Below are 12,046 nucleotides of genomic sequence, written 5' to 3'. Positions count from 1 at the left end.
GAGTCAGGTGCAGTGTTCTGATTAGGAAGAGAATTGTATGTCATGATATAGACTTTATCCTGATTGAGAGATACCTACTGAACAATTTTTCAGGAGAGACATAATCAAATTTGCATATTTTAAAAGGGTATCCAGGCAGCAAGAGGATCAGGAGTAAGCCTGGAGACTGAGAGATCACTAAGATATTGTAGTAACCTTGCTGATGAAGAGTGTAGGTCTGAACCAAGCCAGTGGCAGAAAACAGGAGACAGAGTACAGAGATACAGTATAAATGACCTCCAGTAAACAGACAGGAGGAAATGAGGATATCATCTATGTTTCCAACTGGAGTAGATGGAATACCTATTCACCAAAATACATACAGGAAGAGAAGGTTTGGAAATAATCAGAAACTTCCAAGTGGGATGGCCAGTTGTGAATCAACAGGTTGGGAGTTCAATGAAGAAGTCTAAATACATTGAAAACCAGAAAGGGGAACAGATGAAGCCATATGTGGACAGAGAGAGTACCTAGTAAGAAAAGCAATAAAACCCTAGAGGAACTGAAGAGGGTTTCAAGATTTGGAAAGCCCAAGTAACTTTTACATCTCAAATCAAAATCTGAAAGCAGAATATATTATCTACTATTTACCAAAATTATTTAATGAGAGGGAGAATCATTCAAGCAGAGATTCTTCACTAGGAGGGTAGAAAAACACACCCATATCTCCAGGGGAGAAGAGGGATTACCTGAAAACCATATTCAGTATATCCGATTTTCTAACCAATTGGAGAAAACAAAGGTGTAAAAAATCACACTAGATGAGGAACCGGTGCCGAAAATTAAAAAAAAAAAAAAAAAAAGCCACTTGCAAAACAAACCTAAGGCTTGGAAAAGAGCCAGAAGCTGGCAGAGTCCAGACACAGCTAATGCGCCCAGTGCATACTCACCAAGCAACCTTCTGATAAGAATTTGGCTTATCTGTAGAGACTGTACTGATATGCTAACCTGAGTATTTTGGTCTACCTGATACCTGTTGCCTTTCACTATAAACTAATAGGCATTCAGGTTAATATATCACTCTGCTGTTTAATATGAGTCCACCCCAGAGAGAGGTCATTTCTCAAGTGACAGATTCACTTTCAGTATCTCCAAGGCTAAGCGCCAAACCATGGCGGGGTAATACTACCTCAAGGATTTCTGGTAACCAGATAAAGGGCTTATCCTGGAGGCACTTCAGCCTCACTTCAGGCCTTCCCATTGAAATACACCCAGCACTTGTTCTTTTTTACCAAAAAATTTAAAATAAAGATGTAATTGCAAACAAGGAGTACAATTCATTAATATTTTTATTTTGAGTTGTAATCTATTATTACTTCAAAAAGATCCACTTCAGAAAACATCCAACGGATGTTGACTTACCAGTAAAAAAGTAAGTCATCAATACATGATTTATAATACAGAATACACAATAAATTATATTTACATGCAATGACTAGACTATCACACATGGTAAAAAAATACAGTATTTTTATGTACATTTTTTAAAGATTTACATTTTCATATACAGTTTATAAAGTTAAAAATTCTCCGTACAAAATCTGCTGTGTACAGAGTTTATAAATCCCTATTCTTGTGCCTGTACCACCACACAAATATACTTAAAATTGTAATACTACACTTAATTGTTTTTCGTTTTTTTTTTTAACTTCATATTCCATCTTGGCACTCATATACTAATACCATTATTTTTGAAATGTGAATTACAAAGGAAATAAAACATAATCATGCAGACTTTTTTTAATATAAGAAAATGAGATAAAATGTGCTACTAGATCAACATTTATCAATTCCTTCGTTACCTAGTTCTGTTCAACTTCCTGCACTGCTTTCAGACAAGGACATGCAAAACTAGCAGATAATGGATTGTTTTAATAACATTAAAATAATACTATAGTCTGACAATACTTAGACATTAGGAATGCAACTAACAACCCTAGTCTGTTGATTTTTCTGCTTTAGCAGAAACCTCAATTAAGACATTACATACTAAAATTCACAGAAATGTCAATATCGTAATTCCTAAGTTTACAGAGTCTGCATCACACAGTATATTGATCATTTAAAAAGCAACAAAAAAGATGTTTGACATTTAAGAGTATATTCTGTTCTGAGAATGGGTGGGAGGGGTGAGATCTAAGATAAACCATTAAAGGATTATCCCTTGTCCCTGTTAAGGAAGTACTTGCACACTCCCAATCTGTTTAAATCAAGACACCTGAAGGCTTTATAAAATGTTTAAGATAAGCTACACTATTCATCGTTAAAAATCTTCTTGAAAAGTAATAAATTGACGGTATCAGCACCTTCCCTCCTCCCCCAAGTAGCTAAAGAACAACGAGAAAAATAAAGTGCCAATGTCTAAAGTATTGTTAATTGTTTAAGAGGCACTAACCCATTTGATGGCTTAGAATTAAATATGAAAATAGGCCAGATCTGATCTGAAGAATAAATAGAAGGTAGGTAATTCCAGTCTATGCAATTCCCGCCTAGATGGGGGCTAGATCAGAAAACTACCTACTCCTCCATTTATTGCTTTGAAACCTGTACACATATGTTCAATTCTGACACAGAACAATGAGATTTCTAAGATGGAAAGCACAGTGTCTGTGCCACCTTGAAGTTGAAAAAGAAAGTGCTCTCTTGATCACTGGGAGGAGAGCTGCTGAGACTCTCTTCTCCACAACTCATGTCTTCACAAGAGTCCTCACTAAAAGGAAAAAGAGACACAAAGAAGAGGATGCCATTATTTAGAATACTTAAATGTTTTACAGGCAAAATAGAACTGCTAATCGAGTATCTCTCGTCTCAGGATTTTTATATTCAAAATTTCAGCTTTACAGAGACAAAATTTAACTATTTATAAGGACTTCCTAAAATGAAGTCTATTGTAATCTCCTTAAAAAGTACAGATTTTCTGGGCCGGCCCCGTGGCCTAGCGGTTAACTGCACACGCTCCGCTACTGGCGGCCCGGGTTCGGATCCCGGGGGCACACCAACGCACTGCTTGTCCGGCCGTGCTGAGGCTGCATCCCACATACAGCAACTAGAAGGATGTGCAACTATGACATACAACTATCTACCGGGGCTTTGGGGAAAAAAAAGGAGGAGGACTGGCAATAGATGTTAGCTCAGAGCCGGTCTTCCTCAGCAAAAAGAGGAGGATTAGCATGGATGTTAGCTCAGGGCTGATCTTCCTCACCAAAAAAAAAAATACAGATTTTCTTAAGAGGGTTAAACAAATTACTATTTGCCAAACTATTACCCTTATACCTGTTAATAAAACTATTGGCAACTAATAGAATTCTAAGTAGTTCAAATCTAATAAATGCAGACTAAGGACAACATATCTCTTATCACATGGTTGTGATGTCTTTCTTGCTTCAATAATTGCATCACTGATATTCTCAAATATCAAACCAAGAAACCAACAAGCTATGAAAATGGAACTTCTGGTCCTTTATCCCTATAACACAAAACAATCAAATTTAATCAAGTTAAATAATTCATTTTACAAACAAAAATAAACTCTGAGTAAGACAACGGCATTTGACAAAACTATAAAAATATCTATAGAAGTCTGCCACATTAGTGGTGGTGCTTCCCTTTATTTTCCAGCCATTTAACCCGCAGCCTCTTCCCAAAGTACCATATTAGCAATTCATGCTAACATTAAAAAGGCCAGAATGGTGTTTCAGTTTTGTTTTTTTTTAACTAAACTGTATTTCAAAGAGCAAGGGAGATGGGAAACAACCAGTTTTCAAAAAGGGAAGAAGTGAAATAAGTCAGAGAAAGACAAATACCGCGTGATCTCACATATATGTGGAATCTAAAAACAAAAAACAGAACTCAGATCCAGAGAACAGATAGGTGGCTGCCAGAGCGGGGGGCGGCTAGGGGGGTGGGTGAAATAGGTGAAAGTGGTCAAAAGGTACAAACTTCCAGCTATAAGTCCTGGGGATGTAACATACAGCATGGTGTTTGGGGAGTTTTTTTAAATGACAGAAAAAGGGGGATAGGGAGTACATTTCTAAATTATTACCTATTTTTATAAAACTCCCTCTGGTTAATTTTGTCACCTGAAAAAATGATGCTATTAGAGTAGGGGATTTCTCTGATGCCTTTTAATATTTCATGCTTCCATTTTGAGTATAAAACCAGTTAATATTTAGTCTGGGGAAGTCTAATTAGTCAAGGAATCTGCTTACCTTTCACTTTCATCAAAACAACTCCCCTCTGGTATTGTTGGCAGCTCAGGAACACTATAGTAGCTGTTGTGGAGGTTCTGGGCTGTGCGTCTTGAAACAATCCAAACCAACTTCTTAAGATCTGGTTTGCAACATTCAGGAGAAGAATATTCGGCTAGGCATTTAGAAACTAACTCCCTCCAGTAAATAAACTCAGTGTCGTTAACCTGAAAAAGATATTTTAATGAAGAGGTTACAACAGTGGTTCCCAAACCTTGCTGTACCTTGGAATCACCCTGCGATCCTTAAAAAATACTGATGTCTGGCTCCCACTCCCAGATATTTTTATTTAATTGATATGTCTGACCTGGGCATCAAGACTTTTTAAAGCTCGCCAGGTGATTCTAACGTGCAGTCAAAATTTAGTAACCACTGGTTTACGGGAGGAACACCAGAGGTAGAAATAATTTACATAGTATTCAATACACAGAAAGCTTCGCCTATTTAAGAAAACACACTGACCTAAAAACACTAGGTCTGTTAATAAATCAGTTATCAAATATATTCTTTAATAGTCTCAATGCAAAAGAATTTAACGTAATTTAGGTTTCTGTAACGTAGCATTGTTTGGATTGCTAAAAATATACATTAAGACACCAGATATATATTAATGGAGAAGTTAGCAATATGAGAGAATAGGAATTTCCCCAAAATGGTATAGTTCCTCCACTACTGGGGAGTGCCCCAATTTATTTCAAGGAATCAGTTTTCACTGAAGATGTTTCCAGATAAACATTATTATAAAAGGTTTAGATTAAAACTAATAAATTCGTGATTAAAACAAAAGCTAGAAGTTATCCGTTAAAAACAAAATGCTTCTCACTGCATGTACTTTCACCACCAACAAAATTTTATACCACCCTGGCCTCCATTTCCACCTAAGCCAGCTACATCTTAATCGCCTTGCAATCTGGCTTCTACTCCTGCCTTCTCATTCTACCACCACCTCCTAGCTATCCAATGACCTCCTTCAATTCTCATTATACTGGGCCTCTCATCAAAATTCAACACTCTTGACCACCTCCTTCTTGAAAACCTCCTCCCAAACTGACAGCGCTCTGACTTGTCTAGCATACCTTCCTTCACTTGGCTCCTAACAGGGAAACTACCAACGCTGAAAACCCAGAGTTCTAACAGACCCCTAAACAAAGGACTCCCATAAGTTTCTCATGGTTTCAACTATTAATTCCTCATGAGAAATTTCAAACCTCAATCTCCAACTATGATTTATCTTCTGAGTTTTTATTCCAGACTGCCAAATATCTACTAGACATCTACCCACCCAGAAGGTATACAAGTACCCAAAATCATACTTCTTTGATCACAAATTAACTTCTCTCAAATTTCCCTCAATGATGCCAATATCCTCTCCATCATTAGGTCTAAATCTTAGTCATTTGTGACTCCTTGCCTCATTTCCATGCTTTGCTTCCAAAACCACTATTTGAGTTGGATATCCTTACTCCTGCTTATGATGATAACCTAGACATTCTATCTACAAACCTACCCTAAAATGATTCCCAAACCCTTCTAGTCCACCAACTTCTTGGCCATAAGCCTTTGCTGCCCAAACTTGCACTAAGATTCTTTTCGAACAACCAGGCTCCCAGTCATAGGGCCTCTCATGATCTGCCCTACTTCTCTGCTAACAAAACCCTGAAAGTACTCTGTGTTCAGTATTATCTGGCACTGAAACACAGAATAATAAATGTCAGAACACACCACCTCATGTTAAGTTCCATATTTCTCCAACTAGACTATTAGTTTAAGAAAAAGGACTGTGCTTTTATTTGTTTTACACCTCTTTACGACTGCAACAATTTATTGGGCTGGCCTAAGGGGCTGAAAAAGAAAAACATAGCTGATGTTATTTTGGAATGATGAATCAGCCCTACAGATGCAATGGGAGGCCATTAGTGTATTTACTAAGTCTACTTCTTAGCATGCATTTTAGAACAACGTGCATGTGGCAATGTAGACTGCTGCATTACCATCTGGCAAGAACACTACAGAAGGGACGTATGAATGCAGAAAGAAGCTAGGCTAAGGGACCAGGTTTCCTTCCAGCTTAATACTCTCTGGGTCAAAACTGCATTTTGAGAACTTCAACACTTCAGATATAAGAAAAAAATGAGTAAAAGTTAAGAGACCTATAAAGTATCAATGTTTAAGTTACCACATTAAAAAAATGAAACATTAGGAAGGAAACTTGCTTTAAAGAATAAGAACTGAAGATACTACCTTGGAATGTTTTTTAACAAGCAGGAGAATTTCCAACAATTCAATAGATTTCAAAGTTTCCACTTCCAAATTGAGAAGGCACAAAGCTAATACAGATGGCTGTAAGAAAAAAAGGAAAAATAAATATTTTTTTAAAATTCAAAATAGAAACTATAAGATATACATGAGGAAGAAATCAACTTACTTTTGCTTTTGAAAAGGTAAGTCGGCAGTTGCAAGCTTTCAGCTGAGCTTCCAGTTTGTCAAGGCTCAGTATTTCTTTCCTAGACAACAAAAAGAAAGGACAAAATATTTATTAAACTTCCAAAGATGTAAATGATTTTAAGGACTTGCCATTAAAAGCCCAAGTCGATGGGCCGGCTCCGTGGCTTGGTGGTTAAGTGCGCGCGCTCTGATGCTGGCGGCCCGGGTTCGGATCCCGGGCACGCCCCAAGGCACCACTTCTCTGTTCAACGCGAGGCCAAGTCCCACGTACAGCAACTAGAAGGATGTGAACCTATGACATACAACTATCTACTGGGGCTTTGGGGGGAAAAAAATGAATAAATAAAATCTTTAAAAAAAAAAAAAAAAAAGCCCAAGTCGAAAGTCTGGAGGGGCTAAAAATATAAATTTCATTGGCATTCTAGTTCTTTACTGTTAGCTATAGCAATGCTAAAGTAGAAAATTTTTATCTTTAATCCCACTGACCTTTCTGAAGTATGACAAAGTACAATAGTATGGTATAAGTGCAAAAAGTTTAAGGCAGTAGTAGCTTCCAATTCATAGTGCAATTTTTCTGAAATTATTTTTTCCATTCGTTTTATGTCAGAAGCAGTACATTTACACTGACTAATCCGGATTACATCATGAGTGGATGGAATATTGCATTCTTCTTCAACTATTCTAGCAGCCAGCAAAAAACAACAGACTCCAATGCAAGACAAATGTTTAGGTTTCACCTGAAAAACAAACAGAAGGCTTCTTCTAACAATTGTCACTTTGATTTAGCAAAGCAGACACTTAAAAGAAGGATGGCCCTACTCTTAAGACCACACAATCAAGCTGCTTCCCTGTACTTATCCTTTCCCACAATTACATTTCATCATTTTTACATTTTAGTCTTAACCTCCCTTTAAAAAAAAAAAGGCATTTTGAGCATTTAAATTATTTAATTTAAATGTAGGTAAAAAATTTAAATGCAAGTCAAAAAGCTAGGTTTCTAATACTGAGTTATATTTTGTATTTCAAACATATGAAATTCATAATAGTATAATCTCTCCCAAAATAAATTAAGCCTTTCAACACTAAACAAACACACTACTTCTCTGGATATAAAAATAATACATTCTGCTTAACTTTGTATCTTCTTAACTATTTATCTTTAAAAAGCATCCCATACTTCAATGCAAATCTGCCCAAGAGAAATATTGCATCAGTTGTGCAGAGTGGAGCACATGTAAAAGCTGCCATGGACAGATGGCTGCCCTTTTCTTTTCAGTGCCCTGAAAACTGACCCAGCAGCTGACAGCAATCCTACTGGCAGAAGAATCACCACATTTTTCTAACAGTTGCTGGTAATTGTTAATAAGATGGTAGCTCCCTGCTTTGAAAAGACTTCTCATTGGGAAGGCAGTAGGTCACCTTTTAACATACCACTATACTTCCATTTGTCATGTTTCAGTATTAAAAACACCAAGACTTCAAGAGAATCATGACGGAAGATGAAAACCATTTTTTGAGGACTGTATACATATACAGAGAATACCAAAGAAACAGTAGTCTTCATTTTGTCACATCTTCAAAGAGAAGGTATGTAAGAGGTAGAGCAAAACCTAACTTAGGATACAATACACTTAATTTTGTAGTCAATCTGGCACTAAAGATCACAATTCCAATTATTAAAAATGTTTATGTATAGTGACATAATTACATTCATTTGCCAAATATTTATTGAACCTTGTATGTTAGACATCATGCTAAGCACTGGGTATAGAAAAATAAAGATGTATTTATTAAAAAGATTAAATACCTTCATAAGAGCCAAGAATCTGTCCAAAATATTAACAGCCAGGACAAAAGTTTCAGTGCAAGATCCAAAAAAGTTGGTTAAACTCCTTAAATCTTCTACTTTGGCATTTCTCAATCTTGGACACAAAGTGTTATCATTCTGCAATAAAAAACAAAGCCAACGTTTATGATTTCTTAGTGTTAGATGGACAACATTCACAGATTCAAACAAGGTAATTTTTTCTCCTTAATTTTCAAGAATATGGGGGAAGAAGTAGTATCATTTAACTAAAGCCCTAGAACTTTTCATATACAAAATGCATATTATCATTCCTTTTTTTAAATATACATCATAAAGGAGATTCAGCAATTAAATATAACGTGAACTGCTACCACAGTGCAAATATAATTCAATTCCCTTGCAAAAGACAGAGAGTTCCTTGCTTTTTTTCCTTTTTAACAAAATCATTGAATCATTGAAGAGCCTACTATAAATAAGTATTTCAGGCAGAGGGTATTTCCACAAATGAACTGCTCAAATCCCAGGGAGTCTCCCACCCAGAAGCTGCAGGCTGGGGGTGCCACATTTGAAGAAACACTTGTCTGGACTTAGTCTCACTCTCATTCTTGCTACAAAACGAAAGCATGACCCTGTATTAACATGTATCTTAGTACTCCAGGAAGACCAATTTTGCTCTTAAGGAACTTCGCAGCCTTTAGTTTTGATTCAACTTAAAAAAAAATGGTAACCCCTCCAAGCCCTATCAGTCGCTTGAGCAAGTTATCTTTCCTGGGAACTTACCTCCGGGGTAGCCTCGATCAAGCTCAGCCCTTTCTCTCGAGGTTGGAATCTCTGTTCCTGTTCCAGGTACAGGTTCAACAATCCGAAGAGCTGGACCCCTTCACGACCTGCCAAGTACTCTGCCCCCAAATCCTTCATCTGCAGCAAAGACACCACACACAGTTAAAAGAGTGTATCCTAGGAGTGGCGGGGGTAGGGGGAGAAGGCAGAAAAGAGCCGGTGCCAATACCTCCACTGAGATGCGCCCCCGCACACCCTAGGGAAGAGCGGTGAGGGGATCAGTCACGTCCTCCAGAACCCCAGGGCAAACCTCTCCCACCGCCAGGGAGGTGTGGCAGGGGGAGGGGCCGTGGGCACATCCGCCGGCCAGCGCTGGGTCAGACCCGCCAGCCCCGGCCTCCTAGCCGTTTCACAAACAGGAAATTGTCCCCGGGCGGCGGTGTCCGGACCGTCTGCCCCACCTGAAACCGTAGGGGTAGGGCCTTCTGCCCAGCAGAATGCACCGGGGGCAGCCACCGCAGCGGATTCTGCGGAAGGGGACTTTGCACAATACGGGGGTGGGGAAAGAAAGTCTCGCGACTGAACAAAGAACCAGAGGGAGGAGACTCCCGAGCCCCGCCCCTCTTGGGAGCCCAGCTCCAGAAGCCCCTCTCGCTGGAGTCCAGCCCCCAAGCCTTCCCCACCGGCTTCGGTAGCACCTGCTCCAGACGTACCCGGGTGGCAGAGAGCCCAGTCCGAGAAAGCGGGGAGTTGGCGCGGCCCACCGGTCGGGGGACAGGCCAGCCCACCCCATGCCCAGACAACACCCGTCCCTCCACTGATGCCCCGGTTCCGCAACTGTGCGGAGCCTCGGGGCTGTCAATCCAAGACGCACCACCCCGGGGAGCCCCCGCGACAAAATGAGCGCGCGGAGGGGAGGGGAGTGGCATGGCCAGAGAATGGTCTTCGGCCTCCTCGACTCTCCATCCACCCCACCAGCATCTCTCCGCCTCCGAGCGCCCACTCCCGAGGGCGGGGATGAGAGCAGACCGGAGTCTCTCCCGGGGCTGAGGGGTGGGCATTCCGATCCCCCGCCCCCCGCGGGCGCCAAGTCCCGACCACGAACAAAGAAACCCCCGCGATCCCGGCTGGGCCCACTCACCGTGCCGGACACGCGCCTCCACCGGCCCGCGGCAGCGCGTCTGGAGGGGACTGGGTGCGGCGGGGGCGTCCGGACCTGTCTCCGAGGTCGGGGACCCGCGCCTCAGCGGTGACCCCGGACCGGCATCCGACCCTTCCCCCCTGCCACCGCCGCCTCGGCCTCAAAGCCCCGGCTTCATCCCGCTGCCCGCGCACCCACCCTCCGGCTCGGGCGCAGCGCCGGCCCCTCAGGCTCTAGCCCTCTACGGGGCACCCTTGTCGCCGCCACAGCGGAGGCCCAAGCAAACCCCTTGTTTTTGTTTTGAGTTTTCGACGCCCCCAAGGGGGCGGGGCACGTGACTCCCCGCGGAGGGATCCTCCGTCTCCGTAACAGACTTTGAAAAATAGTCCCTCCTAAGCCTCTGTCTCTAGCCGGTTTAGCGGCCGCCTCAGCTCGCCTTTGCTTTAACGAGCCGTTCTTCCCTCTCGTTTCCAGGGCGGAGGGTGGGATCTAGGCGTCGACTTTATTCTGTGATTGATCCAGATGGAGAAAGAAAGGGAGAGATAGGGTTGAGGGGCGGAAGGAGACAGTTTCTGGTCGCATTGCCCCTTTTAAAGGTCCCCGATTTGTTTTGTTTTCTCTGTTTTGAAAAGTCCGCCCAAAGTAGCCGGCGCTCGGATTGGGTACTGGTGAGACGAGCAGAATGCTGAGGCTGTGATTCACTCTCGAATCCGGATTGGTTAACTGATTAGTCTTGGATCCCTCTGATTGGCTTTCGCCATCTCCTGCGCCGCTGTCTTCCTTGGGGCCTTAGCAACTCTGGGGTCTGGATTGCGCCTGCCTGGGGGCCCGCTTCGAAGGAATTCATTGGGGTCTATCCCGTCACACCCGCCACCTCCGCGCGTCCCGGGGGGAATGCCGCGCCGGCTCTCACTTCCCAAGAGCCTGAGCAGCCCGAATAACCTTTGTGACAACGCATTTAAACACCAGCGAGTTTTTTACGTTCCTTCTTTATTTTGTCCTGCGGGTCTATTTTGCAATAACCAATGAAGTTATTATAAAATTTTCAGTGTGCTTGCTGAAATATTTACGAGTAAAAGCTATCGTCTTTGGTATTTGCTTTAACGTTTTTCCGACCAAGAGGAAAAAATGGAGAGCATAGGTGAAACAAGATTGGGAAAAAGTTACGAGTTGTTGAATCTGGGTGATGAGTACAAGAGGGTTCGTTATACTATTCTTTCTACTTTTGTGTACCTTGAAATTTTTCCTTAATAAAAATAAATAAATGCTCAATGAAAGGACTTAAAAAAAAAAACTTACCTGTGCGCATTGACGAGGGCACATAAACATCTAATAATTGTAATAGCGTAACTCCAGAGGTTGTAATTGTGCTGTTGTTTTAATGAAGACTCCGAGAGGCTTCTTGGTGCTTGGTCACCCATAAATTATCATTTATTGTCCATTATAATTAGCATGTTATTAAAAGGCGACACCTCTTGAGGTGGGGCAAACAGCAAAGCAAAGGGTGCCTTAGGCCGGAAAAACTTTCAGACGGAATATCTTTGGGGGATGTAAGGGGCTCCCTCCCGGACATTTAAAGTTACTTCC

General features: G+C 41.3%; 1 protein-coding gene across 2 annotated transcripts; it reads right to left on the bottom strand.

The window, feature by feature from the left end:
• Positions 1 to 1,310: 1,310 nt before the first annotated feature.
• CCNG2 (cyclin G2) lies at positions 1,311 to 10,539 on the bottom strand. 2 transcript variants are annotated; one of them, XM_058547319.1, is made up of 8 exons: positions 10,460 to 10,539; positions 9,319 to 9,456; positions 8,539 to 8,676; positions 7,218 to 7,468; positions 6,712 to 6,790; positions 6,528 to 6,626; positions 4,248 to 4,453; positions 1,311 to 2,749 (listed from the first exon to the last, which is right to left on the bottom strand). In XM_058547319.1, the coding sequence occupies exons 2-8, from the start codon at positions 9,454 to 9,456 to the stop codon at positions 2,626 to 2,628; spliced, it is 1,035 nt and encodes a 344-aa protein (XP_058403302.1). In that variant the 5' UTR covers positions 10,460 to 10,539; the 3' UTR covers positions 1,311 to 2,625. The 2 variants fall into 2 exon arrangements, with proteins under 2 accessions (XP_058403302.1, XP_058403303.1); XM_058547320.1 differs by lacking the exon at positions 10,460 to 10,539 and adding an exon at positions 9,548 to 9,900.
• Positions 10,540 to 12,046: the final 1,507 nt, after the last annotated feature.

This window comes from Diceros bicornis, chromosome 8 (assembly GCF_020826845.1).
Source record: "Diceros bicornis minor isolate mBicDic1 chromosome 8, mDicBic1.mat.cur, whole genome shotgun sequence".
NCBI classification, from domain to species: domain Eukaryota; kingdom Metazoa; phylum Chordata; class Mammalia; order Perissodactyla; family Rhinocerotidae; genus Diceros; species Diceros bicornis.
This window is presented reverse-complemented; position numbering and strand designations above follow the sequence as displayed.

Bases quoted from the DNA above. Each gene is read 5' to 3' on its own strand.
- CCNG2 (XM_058547319.1), bottom strand. From the start codon at position 9,456: ATGAAGGATTTGGGGGCAGAGTACTTGGCAGGTCGTGAAGGGGTCCAG. The intron at 7,469-8,538 runs GTATTTAATCTT...TTTGTTTTTCAG, and splicing joins GATTCTTGGCTCTTATGAAG to GTGAAACCTAAACATTTGTC. The intron at 6,791-7,217 runs GTCAGTGGGATT...TTTGTTGTCTAG, and splicing joins CTTTGTCATACTTCAGAAAG to GAAAGAAATACTGAGCCTTG.